At 41.8% G+C, this 21615-nt stretch overlaps 2 protein-coding genes across 7 annotated transcripts in view; one reads left to right on the top strand and one right to left on the bottom strand.

The window, feature by feature from the left end:
* The window catches only part of fam222ba (family with sequence similarity 222 member Ba), a 29323-nt gene extending 20375 nt beyond the window's left edge, over positions 1-8948 (top strand). For 4 of the 5 annotated variants that reach the window (XM_063894949.1, XM_063894951.1, XM_063894952.1 and 1 more), the window contains exon 3: positions 5339-8948. In XM_063894949.1, coding sequence (XP_063751019.1) covers positions 5339-7035 — 1697 coding nt within the window. In that variant the 3' untranslated portion in view covers positions 7036-8948. Of the gene's footprint in view, positions 1-1050; positions 1383-5338 lie in introns of all 5 variants that reach the window. The other variant, XM_063894953.1, reaches the window with a different exon arrangement.
* Positions 8949-9275: 327 nt separating this feature from the next.
* On the bottom strand, positions 9276-21069 carry trpv1 (transient receptor potential cation channel, subfamily V, member 1). Of its 2 annotated transcripts, none has more exons than XM_063894948.1 (16): positions 20874-21069; positions 18351-18584; positions 18038-18192; positions 17391-17543; positions 17134-17271; positions 15758-16056; positions 15089-15265; positions 14844-14999; positions 14677-14772; positions 14522-14592; positions 13288-13453; positions 13138-13204; positions 12153-12490; positions 11949-12070; positions 10191-10303; positions 9276-10102 (listed from the first exon to the last, which is right to left on the bottom strand). In XM_063894948.1, the coding sequence occupies exons 2-16, from the start codon at positions 18560-18562 to the stop codon at positions 10008-10010; spliced, it is 2358 nt and encodes a 785-aa protein (XP_063751018.1). In that variant the 5' UTR covers positions 18563-18584; positions 20874-21069; the 3' UTR covers positions 9276-10007. The 2 variants fall into 2 exon arrangements, with proteins under 2 accessions (XP_063751018.1, XP_063751017.1); XM_063894947.1 differs by lacking the exon at positions 20874-21069 and adding an exon at positions 20397-20757.
* Positions 21070-21615: the final 546 nt, after the last annotated feature.

Genomic DNA, 21615 nt, shown 5'->3' with positions numbered 1-21615 from the left:
ATCAATCACTTCCCAGACATTGAACATAACCCATCCAGTTTTTTATTCCATCAAAAAATGTCACCTTTTCTTCCTGCCTGTTTATCTTCGAGTGGAAAACTCAGCTCCAGCTTGACCCATTTCTTGCAGCAGTTTTTTTTCTTCTGTAAAATGCTCCAGCTCATCAAGACTGTAATTTCAGAATCACAGTAATCAGCCAACCCCCAGGAGATCAGCGAGTGTGAGGGAGTCTGCTAAGTGCCATCGTCTGTTGCCTCACTCAGGCAGACTTGTGACATAGTGCAGCCATCAGCTACACAGTTCCCCCGCTCTCCCTTTATGTGACACGCCAAGACACATGAGAGCAAGAGGCGCAACTGGAGTTCAATTTGTTTTTCTGCCCGACGCTGTAATCCATTTTGATGACAGAGCGTACAGTCCTGGAAGTGTAATTTCAATCTATTTTTTTCCCCTCCTCGTCCTTCTCTTGTAATGCTTTCCCTTTTCATCCGCTCTTCAAAGCATCATTAACAGACGCGGTGTTACATCAAAAGCTGTAGAACTGTTTTTCATTTTAGTCTAAATCTTTAGTCAGAGAAAAGAGTGAACAAAAAGAAATCTTGACACTCAAGTCATCTCTCTTGCTACCAACTATCCGTCCCCCGTAGACCCCCTTCTGGATGTGCACAGTTTGTGACGTTTTTTATGTTTTTGAGGTGCCTTTAAGCCGCCACACACAACCAAAACTAGGCCTCAACCCTGGAATAACACTCTGCCATCTCCCTCCTGGCTGTCTGCAGGACTCCGTGTCTCTGCTGAGCTCCATAGTTAACCCAGCATGGAGGATAATTTGACAGCTTAACTCCATGAGAGGTGTGCTTGGCTGCTTTTAGATGAAATTCATGGACTAGTTGTCACTTGAAATCTTTATTCAATAGTCTGACAGACTTCCACGGAAAGAAAAAGCACGGATGGAGAGTTTACGTAATTAACTCTAATTTGTGTTCCCATTTATCTAGCCTCGAGCACAATCCTTTCAGCAACACTCTAATGCAGAGTCTTATTTTACAGAATCCTGCCCTTGACAACTCTCCTTCCCTCTGTTTCCAAAAAACATCGCCATGCCTGCCTCCTCTCCCGCAGGTGGATCTGTTCAGAGTCATTTAAAGTTACGAGCTTGCAGGTTGCCGTCAGAAGCAAGGCCAGAGCAGCTGCTCTATGTATCATCAGGGATCAACTGTTCACAGACGATGGCTGTGAAATGTTAAGGCTGTTGGAGGAGTAGATTAGGTTTGAAAAGAGACAGTGGGTCACAAAGAAAACGGCTCATTCTCCAGGCAGGATGATTCAAGTACCACAAAGTGGCCCTTGGTCTTCAGTTCTGCTTACAGGCAGAACAAACAGTGAGTACAGCTGGGCCACTTGGCTGATTTTCAAAACTCATCCTTACTGAGATCAAAAGCAACTGTCTTTTCTTCCTCTCCTTCCCTATAATATTCTTCATTTTTCAAAAGGTCTTGTGGTTTTGATCTATCAGCATGGGAGGCTCTACTCAAACGTCTTTAAAAAATGTTCGGAGGTGGCCTCATGTGGGATATTCACATGTCTAATTTGATGCTGAAGCTTCAGACCTAATTTCCTGCTCTTGTGTGAAAATTGCAATTTGCAGCAGCATGAGCCCATGCCCCCTGCTGCTTAAACCTCATTCAATAAAAACAGTAGTTTGAATAAAAGAAACCCTAATTAGTGCCTGCTGACTGTGCACTTGTGTTCCAACTAGCTAGCTAGCAGCGGGGTAATTAACGCAGGGCCAGTCTGGCCTCTTTCCCCTGTTTCTCTCCTCGGGAATGTGCTTAGTTGGAGATCTGAGAGATGATATGCTCACAGCCACCGGCAGCCGCCTACAAACTTCACTCATATCCTCATTAACCCTCCCTCGGTAGTTTAAGCTGTTCTCTAATCCAGGTTTCAGGTTAAGGTTGAAATGCTAATAAGCTACATTTGCTTACAAGAACTCAAAACCAACAGCTGCCAGAACCCTGAGACAGTTGTAAACAGCAAGAGGTTGATTTTATCCACTATTTGGGAAAATTCTAAACAGCAATTTACTGATTTCACTACACATTTTATAGCCGTTCTGTTCAAGCCTTCATTCTGATTTGCTTTTTTTTGTATCTCAAAATGTCTGTCTAAGCTTCGTTAACAATGTGTAATCCCTTTTCCAATTTAATGGATTGGTCAGTTTCCAGACATTGACATTGCTTTCTTTGCTACTTGCCTGAGTCTTACAACTTAAGTATAAAACTAATTTCACAAGTGCTAGGGACAAAGAAATAACTCTGTACACAGTTACAGGCTCGCTGCAGATATTTCTCAATCTAAAAGCAAGTGAAGGCTATGTATTCAATATTATTAATTCTCCTTACTACCATACATAAAGATATACACAATCCTTAGGTATTATATAAAATCATTTCATTTCATTATGAAGACTCTTCACAGTTGAATTAGTTTGAAACCTTGAAGCTTTATTCATAACATTTTCCTTCTTTTTGTTCTGTTTAAACCCAGTATTTCTGCACAGATTGCCCATAAAGATAAGGTTACACTTATATTATTAGTATTTTACACTTGTGATTAAATGACAATGGTGCTAGGGTACTTTTGACTTGTGTCATTTAAACATTTCCATTAACTCAATGTCCAAAAGTCTAAAATTGATTCATTAAAGATTTGTTGCAGTTTTTAGAAAGACATGCCTCTTTAAAGTGGTCAAATAATTGTTTTCTCTCCCTCTGGCTGCAAAAAAATGGTGGCACTCAGGCATATAACAGCACCTAAATTATTTGTTTATAACACAATAACAAACAATCTATTCTTACCCCATGTTTTAGGGGATGACGCTATAAAATATGACAGCATAATGTGAAAAAAAGGACATTTGGTACACAGTAGACTTAAACTTACAGTAGTCTTACATACAGTAGATTAAAAAACCAAACATTGTTGCTGTTGAAGCTCTTTTAAGTGTTCTGATCTACCTTCACCTTTCCTTGCTGTGAATGCCTTTTTATCCAGCTTGTCTCTCGGAACACAGAGCGGTGTCCTGAAATATGATGTTACATTTTTAGTTCCTGTGGTCCACAATCCTGGTTTTCATCCCAAAGAATTTTATCCCCATGAAGTGAAAAAAGATGTTTAATTCATTGCAACAGCTGATGTTACAACCCTGTCTTAAGCTACATGAGGTTTTGACAACAGTTGCAGAGGAGGCTGTTCCAGAATCTCACAGGCTCTATATACTGATAGCACACTATGGAAGACCGAGGCTGCCAAATGAATATGCATTAATGTATCTAAAATATAAAATAATTAAGTATAGGTATGAACCTAGCTGTGTGGATCTATGCTGATCAACCAATAGGGTGAACTCATGATACATTTTGAATGAAAGCCCCTCTCATTTGGATAGAAATGACTAAGAAGTCATACAAATAGAACATTTATACATAATGTAATTAACACATGTATACAGACCTTTGAAAAATAAAAGTGCAAATAAATATATTGAAAATATAAAGTAGGTCAATTAATAATGAAGCAAATACAAACAGAGCTATTTGTCACATTTCATTAAGTAATACCTTTATTTATAATGTTGTTTTAAGTATATTATAAGGCATATTCATTTATTTAACAGGTTTTTTAGTTTTTTGGCAGCTTTTGACCTCCATAGAATGGGTACATTTATCATGTATGCATAATATAAATGATGTATAATATTGTGTGCTTTTGTATTTATTTAGTCTGCTTCTATGTTACTGTACAACCCATCATTTCCAACAAGGCCATTAATCACTACCTGTGTCTGACAGCTGAAGTCCATCCTCAGCATGTCTGTGAGCCTGGGTTCATTTATCTGCGTTTGCTTACCGTGGCATTTATTCAGCGGCAGACATTAGGCCTCGGTGATGGCGGGTGTCGAGCTCCAGCTCTTTGGCCCAGACCCCTGCATTAATGAGGCTGCCATCAGCAGGCTGAGCACTCGGTCACAGCGGCCCCCTGTGTGCCGCCCCATCCCGGCCCCCGCACATCGCTGCCCATTGTTTCCTGTTCACAAATAAAGCAGGAATTAATTACCCGCTTGGCACAAACTCGTGGTGCAGCCGTGTCAAAGCTCGCAGTTCAGCTCCATGCCTCATCCCTCGACTCCAGTCTGCCTGCTGTGAGACTGAGCGTAACGGGCACCGCCGCATGAAACCACAGAGCTCTGCCAGCAATTCAGACATTTCAAATTACAGCTCACTCGACAACAGAGAAGCAGTCTGCATGTTGTAATGGTGACATCTTTTTTAAACTGAATTCCCCTGCTCATAAATAATGAAAGCAGCTCAGTAGCCAGTCAGATCCTTCTCACAGATCAGCTCCACTTGTGTCCATCAGTCTGAGAGCTGTGGTGTAAGTAGGTCAGACTGCTAATGCTGAGGTGATGGGGACAGTGAGAGCGTGTCATTCTCTAAAACAGTTATCACTGACTTTTATTGTGTTGAGTGAAGAGAGTGGAAGTGAGCAAATCGAAAAATTCAATCAGGCCCGTTAAGCACCGACAAGATTAGCCACACCTGCATGATCCTGTCGCACATTTTCAAACAGGGCCCATATATGAAACTAACACATGCACAAACACATAAGCGTATTCACAGTGTCACATTGACATTGTTAAATTTAGCCACGGTGCTTAGCAGGTGTAACAAATGTCTGCGAGTGGAGGCCTGGGAGGTGTTCCTGCAGATCAGAGACGCTGCTGCTGTGTCTGATTACTTGTCTGCTGTCATGGAGCTCTGCTCTTTGCGTTGATCTTTTTTTCTTCCCCTCTCCCCAAAGCATCCACTGGGGACCATCGCTGTCTTCGCTCATTGTTTGTTTAGTATTTGATTCCATAGCAAGCATCGCAGACCCCCACCCCACCCTCAGACGCACACTTATTGTTCTCCCCGGATGCTGCGTCAATTAAGGCCACTAAAAGCTCCTGACCTCAAAGTCACAGACGCCACCACAAAATTGGATTTTAGACTGGCTATGTGTCGGCCACAATAATTCAGTTGAGAATGAGACTGGAAATCTGTCTTTGTCCTCCGGGAGATGTGATGGTTTTTGGTAGAATAACAGTGAGGTATGGAATATGAGAGCGCTATCCAAATCAGGTTCCTCTGAGCTGCTCAGATTACAGCTGCTGTGCTCTTCTGTGCCATATCCACCTGGATTAAGTTGTCTGTTTTCCTTGTGCTTTTCTCTCTCTTTTCGTCCCTTCCTTTTCTGTCTCTGTATTCCCCTCTGACTTGTCCTGTCCTCACCCCAGGGGACACCACACAAAGGATGCGAACCGCTCCGTTTCCAACCCCTGCAGAATTGGATGCATTTGCTAAGAAAGTTGCCAATAACCCCCTCACCATCAAGATCTTCCCCAACAGCGTCAAGGTCCCCCAGCGGAACCACGTGCGGCGTACAGTCAACGGGCTGGACACGTCGGGCCTGCGCTACAGCCCTTACCCCTCCTCTCAGGCCAAGACGGGCCTCCTCGCCATCATCAAAGGACCCACGGTCAAAGGCATCCTCAAAGATTTTGACGGCAGCAGGGCTCGCTTGCACCCCGAGATTGTCATGAACCCCCCCAACGGACCCTACCAAGTGGCTTCGACCAGCACTTTAAACCACCACCCGGCTCTACCGAACCTCACCCGTCTCCAGCAGAGCTTACCCCTTCAACAGGACCCACCTCAGACTCTACAGATGCCCATCCCTCCGCAGCAGGGTCACAACCAGAGCCTCAGACACCCTCCCACCATGGCCCAGCACACTCAGGGCCCCCCCAGACTCCAAACTCTGTCTCAGCACCCGGCCCTCGGCCACCCACAAGGGCCCCCTGGCGTCATGCTCCAGCAGCAGCAGCACCTTCAGCAGCAGCCGGCACACGGCCTGCAGGGGGGCAGAAAGCTGCCGGATGGCGATGCACCGCCTAATGTTACCGTCTCTACCTCAACCATTCCACTCTCCATGGCCGCCGGGCTGCACCAGGGCCACCCGGCCGACCTGAGCCACATCGTGCATCAGATCAACCAGTTCTGCCAAGCTCGGGCCCACGGTGCAGGGGCCACCTCTTTGTGCGAGGGCCAGATCGCCAACCCCAGCCCCATCGGTCGCAACCTGCTCATCAGCGCCTGCTCCAGGGTGTCCATGCACAGCAACCCCGCCACCCCTGGCTATCCCCCACCTAACTGCATTATCGTTCCCCAAGAGAAAGCCACAGGGCCAATGGTAGCCCACCCCCCACACAGCATGGCTGTTATGAACCACTTGCCTTCCAACCACAATGATCTCAAGCAGCAGCACCACCTGCAGCACCATCTGCATCAACAACAGAGTCAGCAGCAGCTACAACACAGCGCGCAGCAGCAGAAGATCCGCTCTTGGAATCAGCAACAGTTGGCTCACGTTCCCCACATTCAGAACGGTGGGACCCACCTCTGCAAGCAGCCTTCCAGGGACCCCGCCTTCCATTTTAAGGGCATGGGCTACCCCGCAGAGGTGTGTGTGGGTCAGCCTTACACTCTGAAACCTCCCATAGAGAGACCAACACCCTCTCCACCCGTCAACAACAACGGCATGCCCGGCCACATGGCCCACTACACCAACGGCCACTACTTCCAGTCCCACGTTTGGAACAGCAGCATCCTACCTACACCCAACAGTGACAGCTCCGGGTCTCAGGACATAGCCATGCCATTCCACGGTGCGGGCCCCGGGGGCTGCACCATGCTAGACTGTGGGCCCCCTGGGGCTCCCCATTACATGCTAGGAACGAGCTCCTCCTCTTCCTCCGCCCAGTGTAATCTGATGCAAACGGCAGATTACTTGGGTGGGGACTTCCAGACGCCCTACTTCCGAGATCAGAATCTAGGGCTGATGGGCAAGATGCACAGGCCTCCTCTGAGCAGGGTAGGTCCAGAGGTCGGGGACGGAAGAACCGCTCTCATCCAGCACCCAGGGTACAGATAAGCTATGGCCTTATCTACACTACAGTTATCAAACCCCCTTTGTTTAGTCTTAAGAAAGGAAACGTACATTGATAACTTAAACCGCTTAAAGAGGGTAAATTAATACAGATTTATTTCTTTTTTTTATATAAATCTTGCAAGTGATCAATTGCTACTTTTATTTTTGTGAATGAGTGCTTTTACCTGGCACTTTAGGGAACTTTTTCATGTGTATACTGTGTGTGTCATTCCCTCCTTCCTCTATTTTACTATCTCTGTGCCTGGGTCTTAACACACCCTGCGTTATTTCTATTTTAGACCTTTCAGTTGTGTTTTCTTATGCATGTATGAAGAAAAAAACAGATGGATCCCTCACTGAAAACCTGCGACATCTAATGATGGTGTTTTTTTAAAACAGGGTCATGTCAGGAATTTTTGGCTCAGACCAGTTTGACTACTTTTTGATTTGGTGTTAACGCTCCGATCTCAACGTAACTTAGAGATCATTTGAGGACAAAAGAGAGTAATAATCAGTGCAACACCACTACACACTTAAGAAAAGCTCACGCACATGTACACATTGTTGTTTTTTTTGCTTTTTAAATGTAATTATTTATTTGTATAGTAGGACTATTCAAGATCGATTCCTCTCTGTCAGTTAAGGAAGCATGTAATCAGGTTGTTTGTATATAGTCAAGCTCGCGCTGGGAGCAGATGCGTTGAAAAGGCATTGCTCTGTCCTACTGAAAATGCTGCAATGAATTCAGGTGTTTAAAAACTAAAAACTTTTTGTCAATGCCAGGAAGGTTTGGCAATGAGATTGTGAAATGTTAAGTGCAGAAAAAGTCATGAAAGATTAACCTTAAAATGGCCAAAGTCATGTAAACAAGGACACACTGTTATGAAGATGTGCCATTTATGTGTCGGTTTCCTTTTTGTAACCATGACAAATCTATTACTTGAATGTTGAGATTATTTGTTTTGCAGTAATTGAAGGGGGGTATGTTGGTTGGTTACGAGGACAAAACTCTGGAGTAGAATGAATAAAAGTGTTACTAATGTTGTGTAGAAACGAGCCTCGCCAGAGTTTTGATCCTGACAGCGAGTGAATTAAGTTATGTGTGGTTGCTACTGATGCTGATGTGAAGTCTGCTCGAAAAAAGACCAAATTGATCACTTGCAAGATCACTTGGAGGACAACAAAAAGGACTCTTAAGTTTAAAGTGAAACAGCAAATGCATTGTTTATTTTATTGTAAACTGGCTTACCTACTAGACTACTGTAACTCTAAAGTTTAACGATTGTGTGTGAATGTCGCCTGGTGATGAGTTAAGGGAGTGTGTGTGTGTGTATGAGTGTGTGTGTGTATAAACACAATGACGCCCATGTTTTGTTCACCTAACTCCCTAACAGCCCTTAAAAAGCCTTAAGTGTTTGGTCCTTGGACTTCCCTTGAAAATGAGCATGGTTTTAATGAAAAACCCCAAATAATAAGGAGAAAGGAGATGCTAAGGATACACAGAAACAGCAATTTATTGGTTTCTTTCTTTCTGGTCTTTTTATTTTATTGAAGTTTTGTTGACTTGACAGATAAATTCCTTTTAGAGATTCTTTATTATGGAGAGCAAGATAAGGAGTAATATTTTGTAATTATATATTTTAGCAATGTGTTGTTACTGAGCTGTAATCATTTTTTCCCCAAGTTTCCAAGCTTCAGTTTGCAGTTGTGATTATTTATAATACTTGATTTGCTTGTTATTTAAATTTCATTTTATTCTTTTGTTTCTTGTACTTTTGCTGTGAAATGGAAGAAGGTCCACAAGCCTTTCTTTTGTGTCATTCTGTACGACAGATGAGAGGCAAGAGAGTGAGAGTTGTGCTACTCTTTTTGTAATATTGTAATAATAAAATAAAGTTCTAATTTATGCTTTGAAATGAGTCTGAAAGGTAGTTTGGGATTATCTGCAACACTGATTGAAACTCACACTGAACACGGTGTGCATTTTCTCTCATGTTCCCTTCATTCGTCATGAGCTGATTGCAAAAAGGGTGAATATTTAGCACTGGAAGGAAGGAAGGAAGGAAGAAGTCACTGAGAAACGTCTTGAATAATGTACAGTAAGTAAATGGGGTTTGAATCAACAGCAAAACTAAATAAAAACATCCATTTACACACACAACTCATACATTATAATCCATTGTTCTTTGATCAAGTTGTATGCTTACTTTGCTCCAAACACATGCAGTTTCTTTAAAACAGTACAATTTAAAACACCTTGGGCAGGTTGTGGTTTATTGGTAGTCTCATAAGTTTCTCACAGATGTGTCTTACAAAATCAGCCATACAAATGGAGAACAACTCAAAAGGCCGCCTAACCACCTTCCATTTGTAACTGAGGCCTGATGGTGCTAAAGATGACGACTGTCATCTGCTTTCATGCCATGTTACCCGAGCTTACCTCTGCTAAATAGAAACAGGAAGTAGAGTAGACTAAGCATGCTGTGAAAGCCACAGGACTATCTGGCTGCAGTAGATTTAGCTTGTCTAGCTGTGATGAAAATGGGACTTGTATAAAGGGCACACAGCAGGGAGGGGGCGAGATCAGCACCTTTCGTAATCAGTATTACTCCATGAAAGATTGGGAGCTGTGACACAGGCAGGCGCTGGCCTTTGTGCAGAGGATGTGCATCCTGCTCAGGTGATAGTAGAAACAGCATGTGCAGAAGCCTTTGGATTAAATGTATGACTTGGCAATTATGTATTTTTGTATATTTGATAATTGTTCCTAACTTACACTGTTGTGTCAGGTGAACACATATCTACAATATCTTCAGCTCAGTGAAATAATGCCTCCAAGGCTACATTTAAAATCAGTCTGACGGGAGTTTCAGTCAGACAGACAGGCAGTTCATACTTTTGACAGTTACATTTCTTTGCTGTCTTTAAATGTAAATGATGTTCGGGCAGCCAGTGTGAAGCTCTCTGGTGTGTCTTTAGACCGGTAAGGTGTTAAGAGGACTCATCTCTGTGGACTGACAATCCTGCTGCCGGCGAGCGCCCTCTGTGAAAAGGCCTCTCCAGCTCCTCCCTGTGGATAAAGAAGGATATGTTCACATATTACTCTCCTGTGACAGAAATACCCCCCAAAAAACGTTTACTGCATCATGGTTCTGCACCTCTGTTGGGCAGGGTGTGCACTGCAGTCTGCTGGGCGCGATCCCAGTACCCCGGATCCTCATTGATATTGGCCAGGTTGCTGTTCCATTTGTTCCAGTTGACTTCCTCCACTCTGAGACGACAAGAGGACACATGCTCCAATTACTGTATGCTGTGTGATGCATCAATCAGCTGTCAGAGAACGCAAATTAGTGAAGGGCCCAATGTGCTGCGCATCAATCGATGGTGCTCTGTCTTTTGTTGAATCTTCCAGCCTACAGATTTGATTTTTTTTTTATTATCATAGCTTTCTACACCTTGATTTTCTTTCACAGCTTAAAAGATCAGCAGTGGCATGGTTATTGATTCAAGGGAAACTTCTTGGGCCCAGAGTTGGTTCTGTAAAATAGCAGCACCTGTCTCACAACCAAATACTCTGCAAAAATGTAGGTCTGATGACTTTAGTGTTAAATCTCTCATAATATCCTATTACCAGGAAATACACCTACTGTATACAAGCCCTCCAAGACACATATGCAGATTAAGTGTCATTCAGCACAACTGGACAGATTGAAAAAGCATTACTTTGCAGTGAAAATATAAAGAGTATAGCCAACCACATCTGCTTTTCATCTGCACATTTAAGAAAACATATCAAGCGTGCTCTTTTCTTCAGCCATGGCTTTGTGCCCTGTGCACTGAGCCTGTTTCCTGTTGACAGTTTCATATGTTCGCTTCACTATATTGTGCCCTCAGTCCCAGAAACCTACTATTACCTCTTTAGTTTGAATGTATTTAAGGATTATCATGTTAGCCCGCTCAAAATGATTATGATAACTTGCAGAGCTTTTGCAGGTGTAATGTGTTCTCCATTTTAGTTTAGCATGTTAGCATGCAAACCTTTACTAATTAGCACTGAATACAAAATGCAGCCGTTGCTAATAACAATGGCATTACTTTAGCAAGTATTTCATCATTTAAATCAAAGTATTTGTGCAGAACACCCAATGATTCAGTTATTTCCATCTAGACTAAAGTGATCTATAAACAAACATCTGCATAATGCACAGTTTGTAGGCAACAGGAAAATATTCTGGGAGCATTCTGGTTTATGTTTGAAATCAAAGTAGTAGTGACCAATCGTATTCAACAGGCTTTGGTTGCATGCAGGTAAGTGTGGAGAGCAGAAAAGGCAGATTGCACCGAGTGAAATGCATTCAGGGAACCCACCAGCTTTCTTCTGAATTTGATTTAGTTTTTTATTAGCTGTGGTGACTATTGCCACACAATATCCCCGAGGGATTGGCTAACTGGGCTAATTTATTGGACACATGTAATCTCCATTAACAACAAAGTTTTAGCTTTTTCAATACCTTTTATTTCCAAAGAAAAACAGCGTGTACAGCTACACTGTTCCAATCACCGCACCTGTGCCGGTGAGGTCGTTGTTAGAGCTCACAAACAACAACAAAAACATACAAATGGGCGAAACATAAGCTTAAAGCTAGCTTGTTAACTGACTTCTTGTAAAACAACTGCTAACCTAGTTTAAAGATATGTATTTAAGTTGTGTATATTTCCAAATGTGATGGGGCAAGGACATTAATTATGGCAGTCTTTGTGTATCATTTCATTTAGAACGTTCAAATCAGCATCGGAATCAAGTTTATTGCCAGGTACGTTTACTCATACAAGGAATTTGCTTTGGTGTCACATGCAGCTATTGATGGAGCCTCTTGATATTTGTAACTGATGCCAGTGAACCCATATTAACCAACCTGAAACACCGGCGATGGCCCTCTCCGAGGGCAGTCCTGAGGTTCATCTCCACCCCACAGCGAAACCTCTTCCTCAGACAGCAAGACAGCCTTTTCTCCATGTCCAGAATGGTGATGGCTCTCTAATAAAACAGTGACAACACTTGATCAAACCCTAGCAGCTTTGAACAGACACTGCATTCACCACAGCCCTGCATTACTCACCTGTAGCTTCCAGATGCTGGTGCTGTGTTTGGTGGTCTCCTCCACGGTGTTGTTCATGATGGCGATGAGCATGTTGAGCAGCAGGATGTAGGTGAGTATGATGTAGCCGATAAGGAGAACATAGAAGACCTCTTTGCTCTTGTGGTCCTGGATGAACTCCATGTCCCCCATACCGATTGTGAACTTGAAGAGTTCCAGGGTGGTGAAGGAGATGCTACTGAAGGAGGGCTTGACACAATCCTCAGGAGCAACCGTAACATAGAAACGACCCTTTCCCGGTGTCGGTGTCGGAAGCACAGTGGTGTTTTTCCCAGGCTCTATGAGCAGACTGACCACCGCTGTGACAGGACAGGGGAAACAGATGACATATAGTACATCCTCCGACTATGGCATAGTGACAATAGCTAAGTTTATGTCGCACTTTCTATGACGCCCCATGTCTATAATACGTTACAAGCTGGGTATAACTCACAATGTTTATAGTTTTCTATAAAGAAAAATATCATTAAATAATTTATTGTCTGTTATCACCTGTTCTATTTTAATGACCTATAACAGGGATTTAAATGCCTCATAAAAAGATAATATTTTAATACTACTATGGGCATTATAACACACTATGACACTCAACAACAAAAAAAGTCCGTTTACTACAATTTACTGACATCAGAAAAAAGTGATACTTTACGATGTAAGTCGTCATAAAATGCTTTCGAATGTTTCATGACTATTGTTATAAAGCATTGCGAATATTTATGAGTAGTTATCACTACACTTATTCAGTGCTGAAAGCAGATTACAAAGCATTGGAATTATAGACATTGGCGTTAAAGATCATTTTAATATCTCAAAAATGTATTTATTTATTAATCTATCTCCTACTTTCCAAATCCATAGCAACTAAGTAAGTAAAATGTAAAATACACATTTTTATAGTTTTTAGACTTATATTTTTTTCAGGTCGAAAAGCATTTTAGGGGATTACCTGCTGAAAACCCAAAGAGGAAAACGACGTAGACAAGGAGAAAGCGCAGGATATCACAGAGGATCATCTACAGAGAAGAAAAAGGGACAGTGATTTGGGGATGGTTCGCTGTGATGCTCACCATGGTGCAGTGCGCCCTGTGTGAACTACCTTCTGTATCATGATGCTGTAGATGCCCATGTGTCTGTCGCCCCTGGAGAAGTAGAGGATGTTGACCCAGCTGAGAGCAAGACACATCACCATGAAGCTGAGGTACTCCTCCCGCCCGCACAGATACAGCCCGGCTGTGAACAGGAACAGGACGCCCTGCACAAAACTGTACAGCAAACGCACAGCATTGTAGTTTTAAAATCGAACGATTCAAATTCATTATATACATGTCAACAGAAAAATACACCTAAAGGGTCACACTTTTGGTGAGTCAGTTGTGCTGTCTAAGACGCCCTGTTACTCCAGCCAGCAGGTGGTGCTGTTGCTTTTTGTTTTATTTCTTCTGTTGTTAGTAGCAGCCAATGGGAAAGACTTACAGTGAAAACTTAAGAAGTGATACCCACATGTGAGTAGTGGTTCACAGGGACAGAGATGAGTATATTAAAGTTTGAATCTGCATTCATCCTTCTTTGCTGTGTTGTCGAAAGCATTGTTTGTAAGTATGTTTGGTTCTTTACATATTCATAAGTGGATAACGAATAGAATCGGAGGATGAAACCCTCTTTATTAGTCACATACATGCACACAGCAGAGCACACAGTGAAATTTGTCCTCTGCATTTAACCCATCCTAGTACTAGGAGCAGTGGGCAGCTATTGTGCAGCGCCCGGGGAGCAATGGGGAGGGGGGATTGGAGGTGTCCGGTGCCTTGCTCAAGGGCAGGGCCTAGGAGGTGAACTGGGACCTCTCCAAGTAGCAGTCCACTTTCCATATTTCAAGTCTGTTCGGGGACTTGAACCCTACGATTCCAGTCCAAGCCCCTACTGACTGAGCCACTGCTGGACAAGTCATATCTATGTTTATTTAGATGTTTCTATGGAAAGTAGATTGTTATTCAGTGATATGTTTGATGCATGGTCAGCACATGTTTTGTAATGTGTATTACACAGCAATTTTGCATGTAAACATATATTCATGTGGATTGTTTGTGATGTTTGTGATGTAATGAGCCGTTGTATGTATATTTTTGCATCACAGCTAAGTGCCTAATTCCTATGTATATTGTGTTTCTTTCAGTTTTACTCTGTTGACTTGTCGATGTGAACATCTTATTAAAGAAGATAAACTCTTGCCACTTGTCGAGGAGTTATCTATCTGCATAACTGTACTCATAACAACAGTGAGGGCAGAACATCAGTATTGTGGCAAAACATCCAACATTTTTACTTCTTACAAAAGAATCTCATAGTATCCATCAATCAGCAACGTCTGCAGCTTCGGCTGTTTCCTCCTCATGTCCATGATCTAGGGATTTAGGTAGGATTTTTGATCAGAACATTGAAGATTGTGATGTGATTTTAATAAAACAACACATGGTCACCTACATACCCCTGTGACAAAGAAATAGCAGTTTGCCAGCGCTGTCACTAGCTGGCCTGAAACATACAGGTAATCCAGGGTGGTGTGTTCGAAGGAAAACGGCGGCTGTGGGGCAGAGAAGAAATGTCAGTTCAGATCGGCTACAGAGATCAGACAGTGTGTAGGAGTCAGCTCACCTTTTCAGATTTCTTGTTGTAGGCCACAACGGTGAAGTTGATCAGGTACAGGATGTAGACCATGAGGTTGAGGAAAAACATTCGACCTGCAAACTTCTTCCACTTCTCCTCCAGCAGATGGCTCAGAGGCTCCATCTGGAGCATCTCGTGGCGGTTCTGATAGGAATCAAAATCATAAATCAGGAGACACATGTTACAGTATAGAACAACAACTGACAGACTGGGCTTATAATGCTGAGACTCACAGGAATGTCACTGCCGTACACCAGAATCTCCATCACTGAGTTCTCCTGGTACGAGTCCACCGAGGCCAGGTCGTACAGAGAGCTCTTGACGGGGCCATAAACCCACTCGGTGAATTTACGCGACAGATGTTTGGTGTTACTCTCTTGGAATTCCCGTTTCAGGATGTGTGAAAAAAGCTGTACACAAATGAAAGTCAGAGCCTATTTATTTCTGAGAATCACACTTATCTAGGTAATACAATATGGTGACTGAAATTATGACTTCTACTAAGAGTGTAACCTAGACTGCAAGACAGAACACTTCAATGTGTATCATCAATAAATCTTTTAAATCAGAAATGCGCTGGCTTTTTTGGACTTTCAGTTCCCTTGATTTTCATCATTCATAAATCATATAAAAACCTGTGAGTATTCTAAACCTATATTTGCCACAGAGGTTATTTTCTGCAATAATCCCAAATTAAATGAGAATATTGGAAATCATTGGCTTTTAGTTTAGGGAACCACAGCCATGCTAACTTTCTGGTTGGCCCATAGTAATATGTCATCCTAGGGCCCGCAAAAAGTTACTTCTTGCGTTGTCAGAGAAGCTAGGATTTTTGTATCTGGGCCACAAAACATACAGTATCTATGCTGCTTTGTCTACAGTGAAACTGGTGAAATGTTTACCCCGATCTTGCCAGTCTTGGCAGCCATTTTTAGAGGCGTCAGCCCATTGTGGTTCTCGATGTCCTCCAGCTCTGACTTGTGGTGCAGTTCAGCAGCGGTCTTGAGGATGCGGTCATACATTTTGGTAACAAACTCTGTGTTATGCTTAGAGTTGTCAGCCACCACCACCAGGGCGTGCAGCACAGTGTTTCCATGAGAGTCAGTTTGCTCAGCATCAGCGCGTTCATACTCGCTCTTCATGAGGAATTCTACCACATCGGGCTGGTTGGTGCAGGCTGCCAGAGACAGAGGCAGCTCACCTGAGGACAACACACACAAAGAGACTCTGTTAAGTTACAGGTTTTTTCCCCTGTGGGCTATAACTGATTTAATACAACTTTATCTCAATGTATTCTTGTATCTACATCAAACCCACCCAAGAACAGCCATTGAGACTAATGCCATACAGTTTGAGTGAAACATATTTGAAGATGGATTAGGTCACAAATTGATTGAGTTTGCCAATTGTAAAAAAAACTACCTGGTTAGGTTAAGGCAACATAACCACTTGTGAAAGGTGTGTTTTTGGATTTAATGTTAAATGGACTGTCCTTAAATAGCGCTTTATCAGGTCTTTACGACCCCTCAAAGCGCTTGACATACAGTTCTATGAGTCATTCACATTCATACAGAGCAATACCACTTGCTCTAGGGAAGCTAACATTCATTGGCCATGCCATCTAGAGCAACTCCAGCTCAAGTATCTTGTCCAAGGATACATCCACATGTTGACGGCTTGGATCGAACCCACAACCTTCTGGTTGAAAGAGGACCGCACACCCTCTCAGCCACAGTCGGCCATTAATTAATGAGTGTTTGTTAGCTACCTATGTGATGTAAGTTACAGTTACCTGAGCTAACAATTTTTTATTTACTGATGTAAATTAACTCCATTAATTGTAGCTTAAATTGTAAGAAAAGGGTTGTTTGACCCATCCATCCTGGCATCCTTCAAATGGACTTATGGGAACTTTTATGTGAATGAATACATTTAATATCTTTGCATCTTTATTTTAACACAACACACTCATCAATGTGATTGCCAAATGTGTCATAGTGATAATTTTTTTGTGATGGCCTGTCCTTTCTTGTAATAAATTAACATTAACACCAGCCCAGGTAAAATCTAAGATTTAACGGAAATAATAAGATATGAACTTTTAAATACCGTATTGAAAATGTATTTCTTTGTGTTATTGTCCAGAGATGTCATGACTCTATGGAAAGTTTCTCACTCAGTAATAAAGGCGGCAATGTGTGACTCATCTTGTCAGTAGATGATCTTTGTGTGAGGCCCCATGAGGAGGGTGCTGCTCCCTGTTGCAGTATGGACTCACCAAAGTAGAAGTTGGGGCCATCATGTGGCTGGAAGAAAGTTCCGCAGGCTTTGGCGTGGACGTCTGCTCCTTTACTGACCAGCAGCTCCACATAGGAAAGACTCCTCCTCTCAATGGCTATATGAAGAGCTGTCTGGCCTGCGGGAATATATCAAGTCTCACCATTCAAATCTCTTTGTCTAGGTTTGATAAATAGCACATAAAGAACAAAGAAAGACTTGAAAGTTAAATTTCTCAACAGTTCTGCTTCAGTTTACCTTTGTAGTAGCTGTTGGTGTAAGCCGCATTTACAAACATTTTAATATCTTTCAACTTCTCTGAAATGTCAATTAGAAGCTCCACCGTCTCGTTCTTGCCATCCATGAGGTGCAGTAGAGCCTTCATGAGGACTGTTTTACCATGAGACTGATCTGCAGGTGCAACAAACAGGAAGATCATGGACGGAGATCTGGACAACCATACCAGGCAAAGAGCCAGTGGCCCTTATTGCCTGCACATACACAATGTCAGTCAAAGAGACACTTGCTGACCAGGAAGAGACTCAGCAGCAAAGAGAGAAAAATATAACTAGTAAAAGAGGTAAAACAACAAAAAAGACACACAAAACGACCACAAAGCTCTACAAAAAGAATCATAAAGGTTCAAAAATAAAAGAAAGGGACACAAAACGACCACAAAGAGACACACAATGATTCAAAAGAGAAAGAAACACCACAGAGAGAAACAAAACAACGTCAAAAAATAAACAAAATAAACACAAGGGGACTTAAAATGAGGACAAGAAAACCATAAAAAGACACAAAAGGTCTACAAATGAGCATGTCTGTGCCCAGGGGTCTAAAAAACAATCCATGAGGGAGGTAACACATGTGTACGGATGTTACTTTATGGGTCTGACACTCACACCCTGAGTCGGACAGTTTCATCAAGTTCTGATGCAGGTGCCGATGCAGGCCATCCAGCTTTTGGACGTCCCTGCTGGCCACCGCTTCAAACAACCTTTTGATTGTAAACCTTTCGTCTGTGCTTCGAGGACTGGGCTCCAGTCCTTGAATCGCTCTGTCAACATAACAAGTCACAGACAACATCATGTGGGACAAAAGGGGAAGCAGCTCCAACTTAATCATCACCGCCGGGCTTGATAAAACACAGAACCCTGTTATAATGAGTGTAACAAACAGGCAAAGATCCCTTTATGTTTGCATGGTGAGTCTCACTTGTTAAAGTTGGGATTGAACTTGACTGCAGGCTTGTGGGTCTCCATCTCCTCCTGGTAATCAGTGTCCATTGGAGACTTGGGCGCCTCCTTGCCCAAACCCAGGGCAGAAGCCACACCACCGCCCTTTCTTGCCGCTCTCTGCTGCGCTTTCTCCTCCTCCGTCCTGTTGTCTGCCTCCAAAGAGAAGCCAAACATCTCGGATTTCTCCATCGTAACCTCCTGCTTCGGTACTCTGCAAATCATTTAGACAACAGCCATCCGGATCAGGGATGTTTATTTGTCAGCTATAGATTCCTTTATGGAGAACTTCATCTGATTCCCTCCCACAATTTAAATGGTTGAAATATAATGTTAAATAGAAATTGGGAAAAATACAGTTGGATACATAATATCGCAAAAATCTCCCAAATTGGGATCAATAAAGTACTTGTCTATCTTATGTATCCATCAGACGATTTCTGGACTTCTTAAGTGAATATTTCACAATCAAAATACTGCTGGGAACTTGCTGGCAAAGTGACCCAAGATATTTTATTACATCTTGTTAATGTCGGAAGTGTTATCCCTTAGCCAATATTGATACCCATTTTGGGAAGGGTTGAGAAAACCCTAAAATATGTTTCTGACTTGAGCGGGTGACAAAGCAAGCATCAAATACACCTGAACTTAATTCACGATGTATACACATTATGGATATAGAATAAATACCTTTACATCAGAGTATAAGAATATGTTTTGAAGACTTTGTAAAACAATATAGTATCTCAATTGTTCCCAGGATTTGCAATAAAATAGGTAATCACAATCACAACTCCCTCCTCCCTTTATTTGTTTATGTATTTATTATTATTATTATTATTATTGCTGTTTTATTTTCGGTATATGGATTTTGTGTGCTTGGTACTCCTAGCAATTGTGTCAATCGGTCACACACACACACACACACACACACACACACACACACACACACACACACACACACACACACACACACACACACACACACACACACACACACACACACACACACACACACACACACACACACACACAGTTTGTTCTAGTGTGTCACTAGCCAGAAGCATTAGAGAGCCCTGATGTAAACATGCAGGACAAAGTGTTCAGTGTTTTATGTTTTAACGTGAGTTTCTATGCGGTTGTATCAGCTGGGTCTGAATTCTCCACAGGAAACACCTCTTAGCCTTTAAGGGTACAGACATATTTCCAGACATGTGATGTTTCAGCCACAGTGACGAACAAAGAAGTGTATTTAGAGGAAGATCTCCATGAGAGCAGAACAAATAACACTTAATCTGGTAGTCACTTCTTTGCAGAATAATCAATTATAAACGGTAGGGTTTATTCAAACACAACATTTTGCAATTGGATCAAATATAAAAATACAATTATATTTTTTGTAATCAAATAAACATGCAAAGGATAATAGGAGTCTGATCCTGGTGGCTTTCTGTTCCTTTTTTCTGTCACGAAAAGGGGAATTAGTGACTCAAAGCATAGTTCTTATGACAGTGTGATCATCACAAGAGGAACATATAGCACAGAAATAAGAAAAAAATGTATGGAAAAACAGAGAAATGTGTACTGTTCGTCTCATTTCTCGAAAAGTCTATTTCCCATGAATGTCCAACACCATTTACAGTTCCATATCTGAAGAATAATTCATTTGTTTTCATATTGACAAACATCTTAGTTGTTCATTGTGCAGCAGGAGTACTGCCCTTATTATGCTTCAGCAGTTCAATTATAAAAAAAAGAACAGACACGATTTGAACTCAGGTCCATCTTCCCATACTTTTTTTCCCCATATCCTCATTGAATCAACCACACCACTGCTGTGCATGATTTTAAATGTCTGCATGGTATGTCCAAATGTACAAAATATGTGATAACAAATCACAATAGAAGGAAAGATATGTTCAAACAAAGAGGATATCACTGACTTGGATGTTTGACAATATCCTTCAGGACCAGAAGAAATCTTGTTATTGAAAACTGGTAAACCATAACACATGATCTTACTCACCCAAATTGATCCTTCCAGCACCAGATTGTCTTTTTGATTTAAAAACTAGAGATCTTGAAGTCAAAAACACAACATTGTCCTGCATGGATGTGTGAGTCCTATTGTCCTTATAAGACCGTTTAGTGTAAAGGCGGTGAGAGACAGCAGGAAGAAGCAGAGATAGGGTGGCATCCCCCAGAGAATATCAGAGAACATTACTGCATGCCTGAGTGCTTAAAAGGATCTGTTATTGACCATCATGCCAAGCCAGCAAAAAATACCACAAAGGAATCAACAAATACCAGTGTATTATCTGACATGAACACATTTGCTTCACGGCAAGCTAATTAGAGAGCAGTTTAACTGAGGCATATGCCATTGAGAGAGGAACTTTACATTTCATTTCAGAGTTATCCTCTGAGGCAATTAGCTGGAAAGAAATCGCAATCAGGACCTTAAAAAAATCCAATCTGAAAATAACTTAAATGTATAACTTACCCTTTTGAAATGCAACTATTCTTAGTCAGGTTGGTGCATGATATTTTCTTAAACGAGTTTCCTTTGTTTAATCGCTGATTTGCTTCCTGTGTGTCTGATGCGCCTCCAGTAGTTTCAATAACAACGGTGTGTTTGTGTTTGTGTGTGTGTGTGTTTTCAGTGCTGCTGTGGTCCTGTGACTGTGTGTTTGCAGAAATGATGCCTTCTAGTTGCTGCAGATTTCTGTAGATATAGTCATGCCATTTCCTTTCTTATAATGACTTCCTTTTTCACAGCTAGGCCAAGACACCACAAGTAAAAATAGATTTCTTATAGGTTTCAATGTTGAGAGTTTGGGTTATTAAGCTTCCACCCCGTTTCTTCCGTCAAATGAGTGGAAAGAAGACAAATAAAATACACATTCACGGGTGTTTGTTTTAAGGAGTTGTGAAAAGTATCAAACACATCAAGTACTTTACTTAAGTACAATTTTACTTGAGTATTTCCATTGTATACTACATTGTAATTCTACTCCACTACATTAACATAGTACTTTTAAGTTACTTACTTTGCTGATATGGAATAATGATACAAAATATAATCAACACTTACATCAGACTTTAGTTACATCTGGATTAAATTCACATGCTACCCAGCAGTAAATAAAGTAATTACAATTAGTTCCGCCCAGCTGTGATAATCATATTAAAACATTAATAATTATAATCATAACATATAATAAATATCATTCTGAAATGGGCCA

This window comes from Eleginops maclovinus, chromosome 11 (assembly GCF_036324505.1).
Source record: "Eleginops maclovinus isolate JMC-PN-2008 ecotype Puerto Natales chromosome 11, JC_Emac_rtc_rv5, whole genome shotgun sequence".
Lineage (NCBI taxonomy): Eukaryota > Metazoa > Chordata > Actinopteri > Perciformes > Eleginopidae > Eleginops > Eleginops maclovinus.
The sequence above is the reverse complement of the archived record's forward strand: the minus strand, read 5'-3'. Positions and strand labels throughout refer to the sequence as shown.